The 20393-nt window shown below is 35.3% G+C and overlaps 1 protein-coding gene across 1 annotated transcript in view; it reads right to left on the bottom strand.

Moving 5' to 3' along the window:
- The window catches only part of hectd4 (HECT domain E3 ubiquitin protein ligase 4), a gene marked incomplete at its 3' end in the record, with an annotated part of 79719 nt that overhangs the window by 39192 nt on the left and 20134 nt on the right, over positions 1–20393 (bottom strand). Inside the window, exons 15-36 of the mRNA XM_079436454.1 lie at positions 20224–20329; positions 19870–19990; positions 18314–18442; positions 14935–15059; positions 14670–14823; positions 13722–13810; positions 13378–13582; positions 13160–13279; positions 12182–12286; positions 11606–11769; positions 10482–10715; positions 9443–9635; positions 9249–9353; positions 8392–8480; positions 7587–7756; positions 7356–7491; positions 6099–6243; positions 5851–6017; positions 5302–5448; positions 3663–3847; positions 3430–3583; positions 465–745 (exon numbers count right to left, since the gene is read on the bottom strand). Coding sequence (XP_079292580.1) covers positions 465–745; positions 3430–3583; positions 3663–3847; positions 5302–5448; positions 5851–6017; positions 6099–6243; positions 7356–7491; positions 7587–7756; positions 8392–8480; positions 9249–9353; positions 9443–9635; positions 10482–10715; positions 11606–11769; positions 12182–12286; positions 13160–13279; positions 13378–13582; positions 13722–13810; positions 14670–14823; positions 14935–15059; positions 18314–18442; positions 19870–19990; positions 20224–20329 — 3324 coding nt within the window. The remainder of the gene's footprint in view (positions 1–464; positions 746–3429; positions 3584–3662; positions 3848–5301; positions 5449–5850; positions 6018–6098; positions 6244–7355; positions 7492–7586; positions 7757–8391; positions 8481–9248; positions 9354–9442; positions 9636–10481; positions 10716–11605; positions 11770–12181; positions 12287–13159; positions 13280–13377; positions 13583–13721; positions 13811–14669; positions 14824–14934; positions 15060–18313; positions 18443–19869; positions 19991–20223; positions 20330–20393) is intronic.

Genomic DNA, 20393 nt, shown 5'->3' with positions numbered 1-20393 from the left:
AATTTCCACAAAAATATTGGGCAGCACTGTTTTCAGCATTGATAATAATCAGAAATGTTTCTTGAGCAGCAAATCAGCATCTTAGAATGATTTCTGAAGATCGTGTGAAGCTGAAGACTGCAGTAATGATGCTGTAAATACAGCTTTGATCACAGGAATCAATTACAATTTAACAGATATTCACATAGAAAACAGCTATTTTAAATTGTAAAAATATTTCTTTTTACTGTATTTTTGATCAAATAAATGCAACAATGATTTATTATTCAAAAGCACTTCCAAAAATTGTACTGACCTCAAATTTTTGAACAATTTATTTCCTTAATAATAGCTTATTTACTTAGTTAGCTAGTTTTACAGGAAAGGTCTGAACACAAAGACACATAATAGCCTTTTTAAAATATTTATCAAATTTGAGAGACCCTTCGCTGTTGCAATTAAAATCAAGCTACATTCTCTCATACCTGGCACCACATAGTCTGCCAGCTTGGCCAGCAGCAGCGACGCGATGCGGAAGGCAGGATCACTGGCGTCCTGCTGATCTGCATCCAGCGCATACGCCGAGTAGCTCCAGGACGGCAGCGCTACATTCCCACAATCCTCCACACTCATGAGCGGCAGCGCAGCGCGGCACAACTGCAGGATGATCAGCACCAGTTTGGGCGAGGGCCGCTGGTCCAGGAGCAGGGACAGGAGTTTAGACACACAGGCAGGCTGGCTCAGGATGGTTTTGCCAATGTGGCTCCTGGAAGAGGAGAAAGGGCGATGCAACAGTTCAAACCATCACTCATCCAGAATATATAAATAGTGCACAGTTTAATTGATGACATCTGTATTAGCTCCAGGCGAAATGCATCCAGTGTAATGCAATTCATGAATGACTCTCGAGCAGGTTCTTCAATCAATCAAAATGATTTACAAAATGAATCGACTCACTGAACTGTGTCACACTCAAACTGAAGCAATAACTTATGTTCATGCCTACTTACTTAACCCTTTATGAACCAAACCTTAGGAAACTAGACTTAAATCAGCACGATTACCGACTGGTTATTTTTTTTAATACATAACATTTAATAATAAATTATGTTTTTGTTTTCATTGTGCTTAAACAGGAGCAATAAATTAAAGTTAACCATTTAGGCACGGTCTTAATTTACTGATATATTAATCATATTATTCCAGGAACAAAGTTTTCAGATCCTTCTGGATGCCCTTGAAGTGCACTAAATAGTAGTGAATGTGCATTTGTAGTGTACTTCAAATCTTAAAAGTATATTTTTAGAAACTGTACTTACAGATAATATATTAATGAAATAAAAGGCCACTTAAGTGACTTAAAGAGAGACACTTTCATGACTATTTCTTAACACACTTCTAATTTGACTTCATTACAAAGTGCACTTTTTAAAAGTTTTACTTTAAAGCACATTTTAAATCATGTTTTTAATAATATTTTGTCATGTTTTAAAGATGTGCACTTATTTTGATGTGTTGACTTACATACTAAAGCACATGTACTTGATCATACTGTAGTGTGTTATTTAATATTACATTTAAAGTAGAGTTGTTGCGATAGCCTTTTTCCCTTCCCGATACCGATACCGATACTTGGGCTCAGGATATCGGCCGATAACTGGGTATGTATCTGGTTATACAGCTGTATGTACTACTAGCCCTGTATGAATTCATACAATTATTTTATGGTGTGCTTCACTATAGATAGATAGATAAATATATTATGATAATCAAGTACTATTTAATGATAGAACTTTAGCAATTAGAATTAAAACTTGGTAACCATGTACGAATGCATATTAGTCATTTTAACTGAACTTAGGACTGGTGGTGGTGCTTTTTTGGTCATTCAGTGTTTCTGTAAAAATGGGGAAAAAACTATCAATAACACTGATAAGATAATAATCATACTATGAATTCAACTAAGAACAATATAAAACACACTAAGGATTAACGAGCTGCTGGGTTCATGAATATTAATCACATTGTCTGCATTGGCTCGAACTGATTTGCTGAAATCAAAACAGGGAGGATAATAGGTGAGCGCCAGCCAATGAGATTACCGTTTGCGCATTAGCTCCGCCTACTACCGGAGAACCCGGCTGAAGAATTCCAAAGGAACTCCGTTATTTTGACAGGAAAATACAACAAAGAATATCGTTTACAGACCATGCAGAATTGCCGTGCTACATGTAAGACTCTCTCGCTCCCTCTCTTTCTGCGTGTGAGGGGAAAAAAGCAAAGCGACGGCGAGTCGTGCGCTTCAACTCTAGAGCTTACGGTACGTCAAATACAGGTGCGTGCCGCATTCATTCAGATGATCTGAGAAATAGATCGCTTGATGAAGAGTGAAGCTTTGAAGCTCTCAATCAGAGTGTTTGGCGAGTGACAATATATCGGTGCTAAACTTATACATTGCCTCCAACTCACACACTGGCGAGTAAAATCTGATTATTTATTAGCAGTGGCTAATATTAGATATCATTTAGTCGCCCAGGGTGAAGATTTATCGCATTTGCGAGTGATTAACTGGCAGTGTGCTCATTTGTATTTCTTCTTCGCTGCTCTAAATAGTGGTTGCTTGTGGCAACACAGCACAACTTCCTGTTTGCATTCTGAGCAGCGAAGAAGAATTGATTTCCGATTTGCAGCATTAAGCAAAGTTAGCACGCATAACTATAGGTCTCGTTTAAGAAAATGGTATCGGATCGGTACATGAGTTCAAGTACTCGCCGATACTGATGCCAGAATTTTTTGTGGTATCGGTGGAATTTCCGATACTAGTATCGGAACAACCCTAATTTAAATTTAATATATTTTAAATATATAAATTGCATCTTCATAATTACAAATATATTTAAATACATGGCATGCGAGCTTTAATAGAAATTACATTAAAGTATATTTTAGTTTGCCATAAATGCTTGTCAGTACATTCACCCCTATATATAAAATTATGAAATTACATGTAAAGATGTACTTAAGTGGCTAATGGTTACACTTTATTTGCAATTATACATTTAAGTACTGAGTGATATTAATCAACTACATGTACTTACTATATGTTTAGGGTTAGGATTTGGTTTAGTGTTGCTTGCATGTAGTTACACATAATTTACTGTTATTATAATAGTAAGTAGATGTAACGTGTAACAAGGACACCTTAAAATAAAGTGCTACCCAATGTTCAGCTAATTGCATTTAATATAAAACTATAATACATTTAATTTAACTGTAATTTACATGTAATTCAGTGTCTGAAAATATTACCTTCAGTTCACACCCAAGTATATTCCTTTAAACTACAACATTTCCATAAAAATTGCTATTTTTTAAGTACATTGAGTAAGAATTGAGAATTCAACAACACTGTGGTATAAACAGAAGTTGTTCAGGTGAAACAGGAAGTACCTAGACAGATCGTTGAGCAAACTGAGCACATCCTGCAGGGCGTCGTTTCCCGCCGCCTGGTTCCCGCAGCAGTCTGTTGCACGAGCCAGGTGATTGGTTAGCAAGCTAGACACCTGTCGAGCCAGCCCAGAATGCACTGCGTCTGTGGAGCCTCCTAATCAACAACAGTGCAAGCGGCAGTTAACATTAAACAGGTTTGCTGTGGTACTTCTCGAACCGTGAACTTTCCTCACCTTCGACTTTCTCCCACTCGATGCAGCGGTTGGCCAGCACCTGGAAAGCAGCCCAGGCCATTGTAGCTACTTTCTGTTTTTTGGTTTGTTTCTCGTTGGAGCTGCTGTCTCTCTGACTGCTGAGACTGCACAGCCTGTCCATCAGCTGAACCAGACCGCTGCGCACCAGACACTGCTCCTCGCTCCTGACCAGAGAAACACACAGCATATTACACAGACGGAAGAACACCACACAATATCAGAGTATTCCTCATTATTAACAGATGCTCAATAATACTAATAAAATGTTGACAGAGTTGACATATTTTCTGTTGTACAGTGTTGTTATTGTTAGTTTTAACTAGTAAAGGTTAAATAAAATCTACATTGAAAAAAAATTGAAATGTTGCCTTGGAAACTTATATATTTTAGATCAATGTACTAAAATGACTAAAACTGTAATAAAATAAATGTGCTAAATATAAATATGGAGCAAAAACACTAATAAAAACTACATAACTACACAAAACATAAGTTTACAAAAACAAACTCAAATTAAAATGAAAACAACTATAATTCAACATGTGATCAGCTAGAGACAAAAAAGCCCCCAGCACTTATTAAATATATATATATTTTAGCACATTAAAAGACATATCTTATATTGTAATAATACATACTATTGTCCTGTAAAAATAAAAAGCAGCATTTAATAAATCATGATAACAATATTATAATAAAGTATTACTAGAATTGTTATCACTATTAAAGTACCTGCCAAAAGTTTGGAAACATTACAGTTATTAATGATTTTGAATTAATTCTTCTGCTCATCAAGGCTGAATTTATTTGATCAAAATCAAGTAAAAAAACAACAACAAAAAAAAACAGCTATATTGTGAAATATTACAAATTTAAAAAAGTTTTAAATTTTAATATTATAAAATGTACACAATTCCGTCCATGATGTTTCAGAAAACAATCTTTTCACAGTTCATTTAGTTAAATTGCTTAAGGCCATTTGTGCGATTTCAATCATTAAGCAGTAACACACACACACAAAAAAATCCTCAAACAAACTACCATGAAAACGGAATAAATGTATTTCATTGAAAATGCATTTCAAATGTTAATAAATACTACCATAGCATGTAAATAATACTAAAATAACACTGCTACTGTAACAGCAAGGGAAAAAACTAATAAAAATGACACAAGCACATCAAATATTTTTTTAAAAAGCTAAAATGAAAACATAAATTTTGTGTAATAGCAAGTTGGGATTTTACATTTAACACTATTCATCATCAAAATAACTGCATTATTCATCACCTAAAAATGAAATAAAAAAGAAAGAAATATTGAGGGTAAAAAAAGAAAAAAAATTAAAATCACAAAAGCACAAAATTACTAAAACAAATTAAAATTAAAATTAAACTCAAAATATAAAAATAAATGCTACTTTATAGTATTTTTAATACTACATATATGATACTAGCACTTTTTACTGTAAAAGAAAGTTGGAGTTTTAATTGAACATTTACTTGTTGCTATAATACTAATCAGTGTATTTTGAAGAAGAAATAATTTCCTGTTCTGTTGACGTCACCTTGGTCCTGTTACATAATTGCATATTTGATTTGATGAAATAAGGGCTTGCCTGGTGTATGGGATGGTGCACAGCAGGCCGATGCTGTTGGCGCAGGCGATTGGGTAACGGGCACAGAGAGACACCACTGACGTCATGGTCTCTCCAAAGGCCTCCTGGACCTGCTCCATCATGCCACCGCAGGTCAGTTCCTCCACTCTACACACACACACACACACACACACACACACACACACACATTCATATGGACAACTGAAGCTTCAAAGCAGAGATGCAACGATCAGCGGATTGATCTAACAATTTTAAACCAAAAATCACAAGTTTGGGGTTGGTAAGAAGTCTCTTCTGCTCACCAAAGCTGCATTTATATGATAGGATTTAAATGCAGGAAAAACTGTAAAATTGTTAAATATTATTTCAATTTAAAATAGCTGTTTTTTTTATGTGAATTTCTGTTAAAATTTTATTTATTTCTGTGATCAAAGCTGATCAGTGTCACATGATCCTTCAGAAATCATTCTAATATGCTGATTTGCTGATAACTTTTAATTTCTTTCGAAAAACGACTGTGTCTGTGTAAATATCTGAGGTTAAATGTACCGCGGTCCGCCCTGCAGCACCATGGTGACGGGGCCGACCAGATGAGTGACTCCTCCGACCCGGACAGCGGCGGTCAGCAGCTCCCTCATGTGGACCAGAGCCTGTCTCCGGGTGCGGCCTCTCCTCCAGCGCGTCTGAGCCGCTGACAGGAAGCTGCTGCTGGACACCTGCAGGCAGAAGATGCACTTTAAGTGCTGATGTTTGTCAGTGAGCAACACCAGTATCCAGCTGAATGAGTCTGATCTTACGGTCTGATCAGGAGTGGTTCCTATGAAGGCGAACAGCTGTCCCAGCAGCACGCTGTATGTGGGCTTGTCCTTGTTGTCTTCAATGACCAGTGACTGCAGCAGAGTAAAGGAGCTGCTCCGGTGACTGCATGGATGGAGGCGCCTCCTACACAGACAGACAGACAGTTAGTTAGTATAGAAATTGTAGCAACATTTTGAATTTACCTATTGAAGCAATAAGCCAAAAAAAAGAAAATAAATAAAAATAAATAATAATACCGTATTGACCCGAACACAGTCATCTTATATTCAGGGTCTAGACCAATGGTTCCCAAACTTTTTTCAGGGGACCCCTATTTTAACATTACATTTTTTCACCGGATTCGGAATCAAAACTGGGAATCGATAAGAATCGAAATTGATAAAATTCAAATGATACCAACCCTATTATTTAGTAACAAATGATTAAATATTAATAAAATAAAAAGCATAAATAAATGAATGCATAAATAAATACTAGACAGCCAAACAATTAGTTTTAAAAAAAATTGTAGCAACATTTTACGTTTTTACCTAAATTACCTAATTAAACAATAAGTAAAAAAAACAAATTAACATAATAAAATTGACACAAACACAATTAAATGATTTACAACAAATTATTGAATTATAATTAAACAAATAAAATATAAATATAAAAATAAATGCATAAATAAATGTTAAGACAGTCAAACAATTAGTTGCAAAAATGACAGAACCATGTTGCTTTTTACCCAAATGTACCTATTAAAGCAATAAGCACAGTGTAAAAAAAATATAATTAACATAACATTAAAAAAGACGTGTAATTTGTGAACCACAAACATCACTAAATGCTTCACAACAAATTGATTTATTGAACACTCCCTCCTCTGAACAAACAGTCATGTTTTTGAGGAACTGAACTTTGAGCGACTCTACAAATTCAGCTGGCATAGAAGTAGTTTCACAAAAAATTCATGCATAAATAAAAATCGATGCAAAAATCAATAAATAAATGCATAAATTTTAGTAAATGCATAATTCAGTTTTCAGAAATAATTACTTCTGCAAAGTAGTATAGTTTAAAAATAATATTAAACTATACAGAGTAATATAGTTTAATATTGTTTATTAGTAACTTGGATCATTAATATAAAATTTTACTGATATGTGCATATTTTGGCTGTATTATATATCAGAAATTAGACCTGTTTGAACTTTAACTGTGATTTGATGCTTCTGCTGAGTCTGAGGTACCTTTGTGCTCCATGTGTGAACTCCACATCACTGCTGGCAATCATTTCCAAATCTGAGGGAGCGGACATACTGCGCAGGAACACGGGCTGCTTCACCACAGGAACCATCGATTTAGTGTCTGACACCGACTTACAGGCTGTAAACAGAAAAGGTTCAGAGGGCCGTTAAGCGCATTTGTATTTTTGTTTCTGCAGGCGTGTGTGTGTGTGTGTGTGTGTGAGAGAGAGTCACCTGGTGTGCATGTTGGAGTTGAGGACAGACTCTTGCACTGCGGTGCGATGGTAACATGCAGCAGCAGCTCCGAGCGGTTGATCAGGCTCTTCACCAGCGCTTTGGTTTTCACCAGCGGGACGGAGCTTCTCTGCTGCTGCGTGGAGTTCACCTCATGGAAAAACTTCTCTCTGATTCAAACAAAACACACAGGCTCACATCACAATTATCTGAAATACCAATAGTTTCATAAGTACACTCCCATTCCAAAGTTTGGGGGCTGTGAGAGTTTTTTTCACTGTTTTTGAAAGGCACAAAATTACTTTCACAGACTTTTACATTAAATGTTCCCTACTGGTGGAGAGATCTCCCCACTCATTTTAGCATAATTTATAAATGTATATATATATATATTTTTTTTTTTCAGTTTTAGGTTTAGTTATTGTAATACATCAAGTTAAACTAAATTAAAATGAAAAACATTACAAGAAAAAAAAACATTTTATGTCAGCTAATTTTATTTCAAGTAACGGTTTTTGTATGGTTTTAGTTTTAATTCCAGTTTTAGTTTCAGTTAACTACAATAACACTGGTTTCTTCTGCTCACCAAGGCTGCACTCATTTGATTAATTTGATTAAGGATTCTTTGATAAATAGAAAGATCGAAAGAATAACATTATTTGAAACAGAAATATTTTGTAACATTATAATCATCTTTTCGGTCACATCTGATTCATTTTTGCAAAGAAAAACAGTACTAATCCCAAACTTTTGAACAGTAGTGTGGGTGTAAAAACAGGAAGTCAGAATGTGTTTCACATCATACCTCAGAGCCATCACAGCATTTTCTGGATCAGTGCAATCCAGGGGAACCTCCTTCAGTGAACACAGAAGCTCCAGCTCCTTCATTTTGTTCTGTGGGCCACAAGACAAACCAAAAGAATCGATCTTTGCAACTCCTAATTACAACATAAGCAGAATCAAACCACTGAATACAGCTGATCAATTCCCACACTCTGCAGCTGTTCAAGCACTAATGCATCTATTACTCTTAAAAGGAACTGGCGGCTCTGCATGAGTACACTTATTAATGACTGCTGATGGGCGACGGCTGGGGGTTTCTGGGGGCTTGAGGAGTGGTTATGAACAAAGGCAGAGTTAACCGCTATAACACCAGCATTAAAGACTTTTAAAATAAGTTTAGCTCAAACACTTTCAGACAGCAGCGGATGATTGAAATGACTTCTCTTCGCGATCCGATGTGGATTATGATAGCCATACGAGGAAGAAATATTTATATGCGATGCAAAAGACTATGCACGCTAGCCATTACCATAGTAAACATGGTAAATATGACCACTTGAAGAAATCAGACGAATCATATAGGCTCACAATCGTGTATTTATTTAGTTGCACGACTGTACCACTATATGTCTGTGAGACTAATTTTCAATCCTGACAAATTAATTCATTATGATGGATCACTTATTACTGTAAAACTGGTAAAACATCGATGCTTTGGTTATAAATCTTTAAGAAAACAACAAAAAATACAAACAAATGGCCACTTTTTTCACGTTCGTTCTGTGATCGCGCTAGCTCCAGTGATTTAATTCTGATTAATGCTATGCCAAGTGTACTTCTTTTCAGAAGGATAACGATTATATGTCTCACATTACTGACCTCAAAGAAGTGATAGTCGTGGAAGAAGGGAGAGTTGTTCTCCAGTTTGCCCTGTTGAGCTTCTTCTACTTCATTCTGCCACTTCTGCTCCAGTTCAGCTACGCTCTGAAACAAACACAGACACAGGATACAATAACAGCATCACACCGTATGAATATGAGGAGCACTGCATCTGTGGCTGCTGTAACACTCACCTGTAACTGTCTCTCCATTGCATTGATCTTCTTGAAGGTCTCGGCCATGATTTTGCAGAGCAGGTTGTGCTCCTCTCTGTGCAGCTCTCTGTACTGGAAGTTCACCAGCGACTGCAGCGCATCCACCAGACCCAAGTGCTTTATGACACACGACACGATCACTTCCTCCATCACATCAGGACGGATCACCTCTCTGAGTCACAATTAAGAAGGTATTATTCATGTTTTGCGCTTTTCAATTTATTTGTGTAACACTTATCACAATAGATATTTCAAAGCAGTATAAGATTGCTGAATATAAGTTTCTGATGTAAGAATTGAGAATTTAGTGGTTTGCCTTTAAGGAGGTTAGAATAGAATAGAATAGAATAGAATAGAAATTTATTTGAAACCAAAAATGCAAATAAATCGCTACACAAATAGACATTAGTAAGACTTTACAATGAGGTTCCATTTGTAAACTAACATGAAGAAACAAAAAAACAACTCTATTTTTATTAATGATTCATTTATAAATTTTATTTATGATAAATACCTTCATACTTACACACACGCACTGTATGTATATATATATATATATATATATATATATATATAAATAAATAAATGGGACCTTACTGTAAAATGTTGCTGACGTATTAAAAATTGTTGATTATATGTTTAAATTTGTAGTATAACAATACAATTATATATAATTTTATATAAAATATTGTTTAATATTATTTATTTAACCTTTCCCGTTGTCCGTCTTCAAATTCAGCTTTATTGAATATTAAATTTTGCATTTGATCATATAAAAGCAACCAATGAAATATGTACTTATTTAAAAATAAAATTGTTTGAAAAACGTTGTTAAACAATAAATATGTCAATATATTAGGCAAGTTGTAAAGTGTTTAATTAATATTTTACTGATAACTGATTCCATGGGATTTCTAGTCCTCTATACATTTCAAGATGCATTTCTGATTACAGTTAAATGTTCTGCTATCATTAAGTTACATTCCCCTAATATGTAGTGTCCATATCATGTGCTCACTTGATGCTGGGGCGAAACTGAGGCCGGCCTCTTCCAGACAGCTCCCTCAGGCGGCCCATAATGCCCAGGGGTAAGTGGATGCGGGGAAGCTCACAGCAAGCGCCTGGAGGAGGGACGAGGATGTCTGAAGGATAGGTGAACTCTCGCTCCTCATCAATGGTCAAAGGCAGAGGAGACGGAGACGGCGTGAGGGCAGGAGAGATCGCACCATTAGCCTCCACCTGCCACTGACACCTTACACAGCAGGAAATAAATGCTTTCATTCAACAAATATGCATTAAGTTGATCAAATATGACAGTTTTATAGACATTTATCATGTTTTTTCTGAAGAAAAACAAACATATATAATGAGGAAAGCCAAAATATTAAATCCCATGGATGTTTATTCACTGAGTAATCCACTATTACCTTGTAGAAGGGGGTCAAAATGACAATTTCACTTGAGAAAACTTGTTCGAATCCGCCCTTGCATAGGATTTCGTCCTCAAAACCAAATGTGTTCATCAGTGATTGTATATCAAGAGCAGGGCATTTTATTTTGTGATTTCACTATAATCTCCACAACGGGACTAAAGCGTGCATCAATGACAACAAGCACTCAGGATGTTTTCAAAAGCAACACATTTTAGCACCAGATCGCCTCTTATTTAACGCAAATGAACAAAGTCAAAAGCCTGCTAGTCAACTAGAGATGTTTAATTTGTTATAGATATATCTGTACCACGAGATGTTTCAAAAAGTCACTTTTTCAATGACGTACGATGCATTAACGGGAATATCTGATCTGTCCGCTTACACGGCAGACGCAAATGCACGTATCCGACTCATATCAGATTTATGCATGAGGCCTGAAACCGATCTGAGAATATCAGAATCCATGTGCTTTTTTCCTGCTTACATGTTCATGGGTAATATCATGGGAGGATTTTTTTTTTTAAATTGGGTCACTTGAACATGCAGCGTAAATGTGGCCTAAATGACTAGAAACCCTGTAAAAGCAGCAAACATCTGAAGCTTGCATTCAGACGGGTTTTAAGCACTTGTCTTCACAAGCACCACTGAGTGCAGCACTGAAGAGCAGCTGATGTTACAGTGTTTGTGCACGGCAGGTGAAGCAGCACACCTCTGCAGTAGTTTGGAGCAGAGCAGGTCGTGGCAGGCCTCCTCCTCTCGTGTGATATCGGGGCCGTTATAGAGGATGCGTAACATGGCGCAGGAAAGCACCGATAAACCCAGAGCTAGATCAGCCAGGAAGGGCAGCCCACCGGACACATCCTCAGACGACTCCTGAAACAAGCAACAGAATCAGCGAAAACAAGAAAGGTGAAACATTTGCCCATTTTTAGTTTATTTTCATTTCAATTAGACCTGCCGATTTATTTGGTGCAATTAACTATAACGTGTTAAAATGATTAAAGCATTTAATGCACCTGCCCAGATTTGTTCATCCTCTTACAATGATGCAGTTGCTGATGAACATGCAGGACGACTGACTGTGTAATGAAGCCTATTAGAATGCAGCTACGCTTATCTAAAATTCAAGATATGAGGCAAAAAAAATGCCTGTGTATGGGTTTTCATTTAATATTTAAAATGATGCTGTGCTGTTTTTTCCCCAAACATTTACATGATTGCAAATGCAATATTAATTTTATTCAACAGTTCAATAAACAATAACACATTGTGATACATTGGGTACCTGCGCTCGGACAGTGCATGAGAAACCCCACATGGCTTTATCTGGGGTGTTGTGCTCACGTCCACTTCTCATCTCAAAAGAGAATGTCACAGTATCTCCTTCCACCTGAAAATACATCAGATTAGAAGCATTAATATCTGTAGACTGTTTAAATTATTCAGAATGTGCTTTATTTGCCAAGTGTGCACAAACACACAAGGAATTTGGTATCATTTCAAGAAGCACCAGGTACTGAATAATTTTTCTGTATTCTCTGGTGTATATAAGTAGAATTAAATAAAAACCTACGGTCATATAAATCTAGAAAAATTAAATAAGTAGAATTAAGGTAGAAAAATGTAAAGCAATGCACATAAAGATGGAGTAAGCAAAAGGCTTATTGAACAGAAGTTACATTAAGCATTGCATATACCTCATATACTGTATAAAAGGAATTGCATATTTACATGATACATTTTTTTTACACATTATGTAATGTCCAGGTTGCATAAACATCTTAAGGATATCGATCCATTAAAAATTTTTGAATGTGCACTCTGGTGTCCTGATACATTTATTTTGATTTTGATATAGATATATATCTTTTTCTTTTTTTTTTAAGCACACCATTTTTTGAAATCTGACTAAATGCATTTGTACTTTTAAAAATTATTTTCTTGTTGCACATTTGATTCATCAGGCTTCAGGATTCAACAAACACAAAAGTTCAACCAAAAAAAATTTTTAATCAATAAAAGATCCATTAATAGCTATTTAAATATAAACGCTATTTGAGATTACTGCCATTGACATTGTAGTAAACAGTGCATCAAAAGGCGGATATTTTTAATAAATGACATTAAAGAAAGCCCCGTTTCAAATATAAACCCCCCCCCCAAAAAAACAGTATTATAACACATTTTGTGTTGTTATTCCACCTGCCTTTATTCTTAACCACTGAACGTGTGCCATCTGATGAAAAGTGTGTGTGTTCCTCACCTTGACCAGATCTTTGGGCCATCCGGTTCCTAAGACGCTGCGGCTACCGTAACCCATGGTGTTTCCTCCATACTCACTCACCTTACGACTATTCGTGTTTGGCCCGGCGTACATCACCAGCTGAATAACAAGAGAGGTTATGAGCATGAATATTCGATGTAACGCTTTTATTCCACTGTAAATGAGAACAGCAGTTTCCGAGAATCGAAACGTGAAACCTTGTCATAGTCGTATTGTGAGGAGCAGCGAGGGTCGAAGCGGAGGTAGAGACACCGAGCTCCAGGTATGTGCACTGTTTCTTTAAATTTGTAGTTGTCTCGCACCGGATGAACAGTTTCCACGGTTTTCCCAGCGGCCCATGGGGCAGGGATCTTCAGGCCGGTCAGAAAGCCCGGCTCCTCTCTCTCCTCCAGAATCTGGAAACTAAAATAAAAACAACTTCATTTTGTGAATGAATAATCTAGATGCTTTTGTCCAACATGTTTCTTTTGATATAATAATAAAAAATAAAAAATAAAAACTGCAAAACCGAAAAAGTTCAGAAAAATGGCAAATAATGTACCTGTCATTTAACGAGGGTGGATTGGAGCCTTGATTTAGCGGCGAATCCTCAACAAATAATGGTGAATGTGTCTTTAGAAGCAAAGCAGTCTGTTGGATAGACAGAGACACAGAGCTGTCAACCTTAACAACATCAATGGCTTACAATTAATTATTTTTATTTAAAAATGTACAACACACATTCATGAAAATCCAATGTACAAATTTCAATGTACACTGTTTAGGGTCAGGAGTTTTATAATTATTATAATTTTTTTTAATTTATACTTTTATTCAGCAAGCATGCATTAAATTGATCAAAAGTAACAGTAAAGATTAAAAATGAAAAAAAAAAAAAAAAAAAATCAAGGTTTTCACAAAAATATTCATCAGTACAACTATTTTCAGGATTGATAATAATCAGAAATGCTTCTTGAGCAGCAAATCAGCATATTAAAATAGAAAATAGAAAATTCAGCTTTGATCACAGCAGTCAATTGCATTTTATTCACATAGAAAACAGATATTTTAAATTGTAAAAATGTTTCACGTTTATGTTATATTTGATCAAATAAATACAGCTTTGTTGAGAAAAGAGACTTCTTTCAAACACATGAGGCACCTGTGTACACTGAATAGGTGATTGGTCAATATTTACTATTATTTTGCTGGTGATATAAAATTAATCATCACTGTGAATATTCTGATGATTGATTAGCTTTGTATTTAACAATTACATTTTTTAAACCCTGTTTCTTTCAATATATTTTTTTTAATAATATGTACTTTAAAGACACTTGAAGGCAAAAATGTAAACATTGAGATGCTACGTATATCAAATATTGTCCAAATGATGAAAAATATTGAGATAAATTTATTTTTATACACTGTATATCACCTGTATTTTCCATCCATTATCATAATATTTACAACTGGATTATTATAGTATATTCTAGTCACACATGCACACCTGACTCGTATAGAGGACCAGCTGGACCAGCTGTGGCATGAGAGCGTCAGCGAGCGTGAGGGCTTGTAGGTTCGGGTGCATCAGTGATGTCAACAAGACCGGCAACAAGTGACCCAACATCGTGGCCTTCGTCACCTGTTCAAGTCCTCTCAGTCTTGACATAAAAAAACCCAGAGTGTAGAGAAGATAAGTAAAGGAAAGTGCTTCAGTACATGTACAAATACAAATAAAGCATCACCAAAGTGTTGCTGATATCTGAATGCACCTGGCCTCTCGATCGCTGATGCTGCTGTTGATGAGGGAGCTGGTGACTTGCTGAAGCGTCTCCAGAACCTCATCACATCCAACCAGGATCTTAGAGGCAAGTGACAGGATGCTGGTCTGCAGCTCCTGACGGGAACACATTCATTCAACACACACATTTCTCAGAGAACATCTACAGCTGCTACAGAACTCTTGTGAATAGTAAGTGAACACTCTAGCATACTTTAAAAAAACAAAAAACAAAGAGTACTTCAAAAATTATTTAGCTACCACTAATAAGTGTATTTCAAAAATGTATTTAGCTACCACTTGTAGTACACTTGAGTGTACTAGTGTATGAAAGATGGGTTCAAGTGTACTACAAGTGGTAGCTAAATACATTTTTTAAATACAAAGATAGTATGCTAAAAGTGCATTTTAGTTCATATTCATGGTGTCTCAAAATAGCACAGTTGAGTACACTTAGATGATCTTAAGTTTATCTTAAGAAGTACTAAAGGATCATTTTTAGTGTATTAAGTACAAAATTAGTGCGCGAAAATAGAGCACTTTAAGTACATTATGGAAGTGCACTTGTTTTTCACCTGGGAATAAGATGATGTATTAATGTATTATGGTTTAAGTTTATATTAAATACAATTAGCTAAACATTATAGTGCTTTTTGACCCAATTAATTAGGAATTAAGTACATCTTATAATTTCATAATTACTTCTATTTTTAAAATCTGGCTATAGTGTACTTAAATATATTTGCAGTTAAACATTTGCAATGATGAAGATGCAGATCAGTGCATTTAAAATGTATTAACTTAAGTGTAATATAGAACACATTACAGTTAAAATTTATACTCCAGTACTTTTCATGTGATTTGTTAGTCAACAAATCAAAATAAGTGTACTTCAATGCATGACAAAAGATGAAAACATAATTAAAACATACTTTTAAATAATTTGATATTAGTGCAAATTGCACTCTTAAAGTGTACTTAAGTGTTTTAAGAAATAGTCATGAAAGGTTCTGTTAAGTGTCCTTTTATTTCATTAATATTATATTATCTGCAAGTATGTTTTCTTAAAATACACTCTTAAGATTAAGTACACAAACAATCATTCAGCTCGTTTAGGGAAGGAAAGGTACAACGGCTCTGTTTTAAATCTTAGTGCGCTGCCCTGTGAATTGGGTTAGCACAGTTCTCCTCAAAATTTGGACATATTTCCAGTTTACACACAAAGCCAAAACGTTAAAATAAACCCATCAAAACATCAGGGTCAATTTATGATATATTGATAAATATGGTTCAATCCAATTAATGCAGAATTTAACCCAATATCAACAATCATGGCCAAAAATATCGACACCCTTGGTAAATATGATCAAAGGCGGCTGTGAAAATTAATCTGTAGCATTAATCCTTAAAATGGGGGGAAATATCATTATGAAATAAATGTTTTTCTCAAATACACATTGGCCACAATTAACGGCACCCTTTTATTCAATACTTTTTGAAACCTCCATTTGTCAGTTTAACAGCTCTAAATTTTCTCCTATAATGCCTGATGAGGTTAGAGAAGACCTGACAAGAGATCAGAGACCATTCCTTCATCCAGAATCACTCCAGATCCTTCAGATTCACAGCTCCATGACGGTGCTTCTTCTCTTCAGTTCACCTCACTCATTTTCTACAGGGTTCAGGTCAGAGGACTGGAATGGCCAGCAGAAGCTTGGTTTTGTGCTCAGTGACCCATTTTTGAGGTTTGTGTTTGGATTATTGTACGGTTGGAAGATCCAAACATGTTCCATTATAAGATTTCTAACAGAGTCAGTCACTTATTGATTTTTTTATCTGCTGGTATTTGATAGAATGCATGATGCTATGTGTCTAAACAAGATATAGGCCCACAACATCAAAAATACAGCAGTATATTTCATTGTGCACATGGGGTACTTTTTATCCCTGTGTTCACCAAACCCATCTTGAGTGTTTGCTGCTAAAAAGCTCATTTTTTAGTTTCATCTGAACATAGAAGCCAGTCCCATTTGAAGTGCCAGTCGTGTCTGATAACTGAATATGCTGGAGTTTGTTTTTGGATGAGCTAGGAGAATTTTTCTTGAAACCCTCCCAAACAACATGTGGTGATGTAGGGGCTGTTTGACAATTTTTTTTAAGGTTTTCTGACCCCAAGACTCAACTATTTTCTGCAATTCTCCATCTATGGTCCTTGGAGAGCCACTCAAACTCTCCTCCTCACCATGCATTAGGACGATATAGACACACGTCCTCTTCCAGGCAGATTCATAACATTTTATGTTGATTGGAAATTCTTAATTATTGCCCTGATGGTGGAAATGGGAATTTTCACTGCTCTAGCTCTTTTCTTAAAGCCACTTCACTAATTTGTGAAGCTCAGTTATCTTTTGCTGCACATCAGAAATATATTCTTTGGTTTTTCTCATTGTGATGGATGATTAAGGGAATTTGGGCTTTGTTTTCCCTCTTATTTATATTTCTGTGAAACAGGAAGCCATGGCTGGATAATTTCATGTTCATAATCACCCTGGAGTGCTCAAACTCGTAAATATGAATGGGAATATACTTCAGAGATATTTTACTCGTAAGAATTTCTAGGGGTACCAATAATTGTGTCCAATGTGTATTTGAGAAAAACATTTATTTCATAATGATATTTCCCCCCATTTTAAATTCTTATTATCCAATGAAAGGTTAGACTTTTGTGAATGTTTTTAATAAAGTTCAAAAGGATTAACAATGCAGATTAATTTTCACAGCCTTCTTTGATCATATTTACCAAGGGTGCCAATATTTTTGGCCATGACTGTATATATGCTACTGCTGTATTTTTTCTTAAATTGCTGTGTTGTTATCTTAGAAGTATTTAGTGCTATTTGTGTGGTACATGCGAGTGTCCATTATGAGAGATGCTGCCCATTTAGGCCTAGTGCATCTCAAATCAGTCACTGACGATGTTCTAAAATGGTTAGGATGCTACCTTAGAAGGCAGCTGTCTATGTAGACAGCAAGGCAGCTCACTATGCTTTAGAACACTGCTAATATGTGTTAATGAGAAGAAAACAGAAAGTGTTAACCCACATCGAAAATCCTATCCTACTACAGAAACTTACATTACCAGTGCTTATCACATGACAGTTTGGCAAATAATAAATAAAATGGACATTAAATATATTGAATTACTTAATGAAAAATATCTGGTACACACCACAGTAGAGACCACACTATAATGAACTGATTTAATACCAATGCAATGAATGCCTGTATGTTCCTCCTTTCCTGGATGGAGCCACCGGCAGTCCACACTAACCAATCAGAGAGACCGTAGGGTTTTTAAAGGGGATGTTTACCTGTACCTTCAGTGTTTCCCCTTGTAGGGAGCTGTCACTATCATCAATGTCATCCGGGTGGAGCAGGATGGTGTTGCTGAGCAAATGGTTCTGCACAGCCATTAAATAACGCAAGCTTGGTGACGCTACCTGTTAATGTGGAAGTGCTGTCAGTTAATCAGACACAGCAAACTATATGAATTTATACAGAAAAAAGACAGTTATTTCAAATTATGGCTGTATTGTCCCTTGTGAAAAAGAAGTGTACTGAATGTGCACTTTTAGTGTACTTCAAATCCTAAAAGAGTATTTAAAAAAAAAAAATTATACTTGGAGATACTGTATCGCGTATCTTGTCAGTGTGTGCACTTGCTTGGCCATTTTTAGTGATTAATAGGAAAGTGGGTTCAGCTGAATTCTAGTAGTGATTTGTTAGATAGGTATAAAAAAAGTTTATTATACCGTGGCAGCGGTCGCGGCAGCCCTCATGTGAAGTCCTCTTAGTGTGAAGACCAAAGAGTGTAAAGACCATCGACCATCGCTTTTTATTTTTATTTTATTAATTTTTTTCCTTTATATGTTTATTATTGGAATGTTGTTGTTGTATGCATTTGTCAATTTTATTTAATTTCTGTATTTTCTTAAATGGGTGTGTATAGAGTATTTACAGAGTGTTAACTTTTAGTTTTAGTTACTTTTTCTTATTTGTAAGTCACTTTGGATAAAAGCGTCTGCTAAATGACTAAGTAAAAGTAAAGTAAAGATACTATATTAATGAAATAAAGGCCACTTAAGTGACTTAAAGAGAGACACTTTCCTGATTGTTTCTAAACACACTTAAGTACACTTTTAAAAAGTGACCTTAGCAATAATGTCAAATTAAAAGATTTAAAGTACATTTGAAATCATTGATTAATAATCTTTTGTCGTGCATTAAAGTACACTTATTTTGATGTTGACTAACATACTAAAGCACATGTAAAGTACTTGAATATCATTTTAACTGTAGTGTATTATTTAATTTTACATTTAATGAATTTTAAATTAACTAAATTGCAACTGACATACAAGTTTTAATTAGAAATCACATTAACGTGAACTATTAAACTATATTTTAGTTCATCATAAATGCTTATCAGTACATTCAACAGTACTTTAACCATATTTCAAAGACCATAGAAGTGATTATGTAATTACAAATAAAGATGTACTTAAGTCATAAATAGGTGGGTCAAAAAAAAAATCTAAATTTCAGCTAATTTGATTTAATCTAAATTTAAGCTACAAAATATTTAGAATTGTTATTGCAATTAACATGGAATTAAGTGTCTGAAAACTTTACCTTCAGTTCGTGCATGTATTCTTAAGCATATTATGTCAGTAACAGTGCTCTTTTTTTAAAGCATGCTAAAGTGCACTTCTTTTTCACAAGGGAAAAAAAAATTATGAAAGCTAATAGCTTGTAGAACTGCATCTTTTAACATGAATTCAGTTCACTTAAAAGTTAAATAAAAAGTAAAAATGAAAATTTTCTTCACAAAATAATTCTTAAATGCATTTATGTGGAAGTCACATACAGGTACAGTGGAGAGAAGCTTCTGAAGGTCTTCCTTGGAAACGGTTTGACATTTGGTGATAAGCAGACATGACTCACGCACTACAGTCTTCAAGATACACTGCAACAGTTCATCTTTCAGCCTACAGGGGAAGAAGGGCGAAAGTGTTTGCACATGACAGACATTAACCACAAAAACATCTACAGACATTTACAATCCGTTATCAAGGTGAATGACAGACACCACATGTTTGTTGAGCTGACAAGAAACTGAATGTATATATTTAGCAGTAGAATAAAATACAGAAGTGAACAGAGCAAGCGATTTAAATTTAACTCGAGCACTTTCCGTCTGAAGAGTAGTGAAACTTGCTACCTGTAGTGGTCATCATCCTCACTACCAAAGCGGTTCCTCTGTAACTGGTTAGCAAGGTTGTTTAATATAACATCCCGTAATTGAGACAAACCACTGTTCTTCTCCCCTACAGAGAAAAAAAAGAACAGTAATTATTGGCACATGTTGCTCATCAATATGAAATTGTTCAA

This window comes from Barbus barbus (genome assembly GCF_936440315.1).
Source record: "Barbus barbus genome assembly, chromosome: 2".
NCBI classification, from domain to species: Eukaryota; Metazoa; Chordata; class Actinopteri; order Cypriniformes; family Cyprinidae; genus Barbus; species Barbus barbus.
The sequence above is the reverse complement of the archived record's forward strand: the minus strand, read 5'-3'. Positions and strand labels throughout refer to the sequence as shown.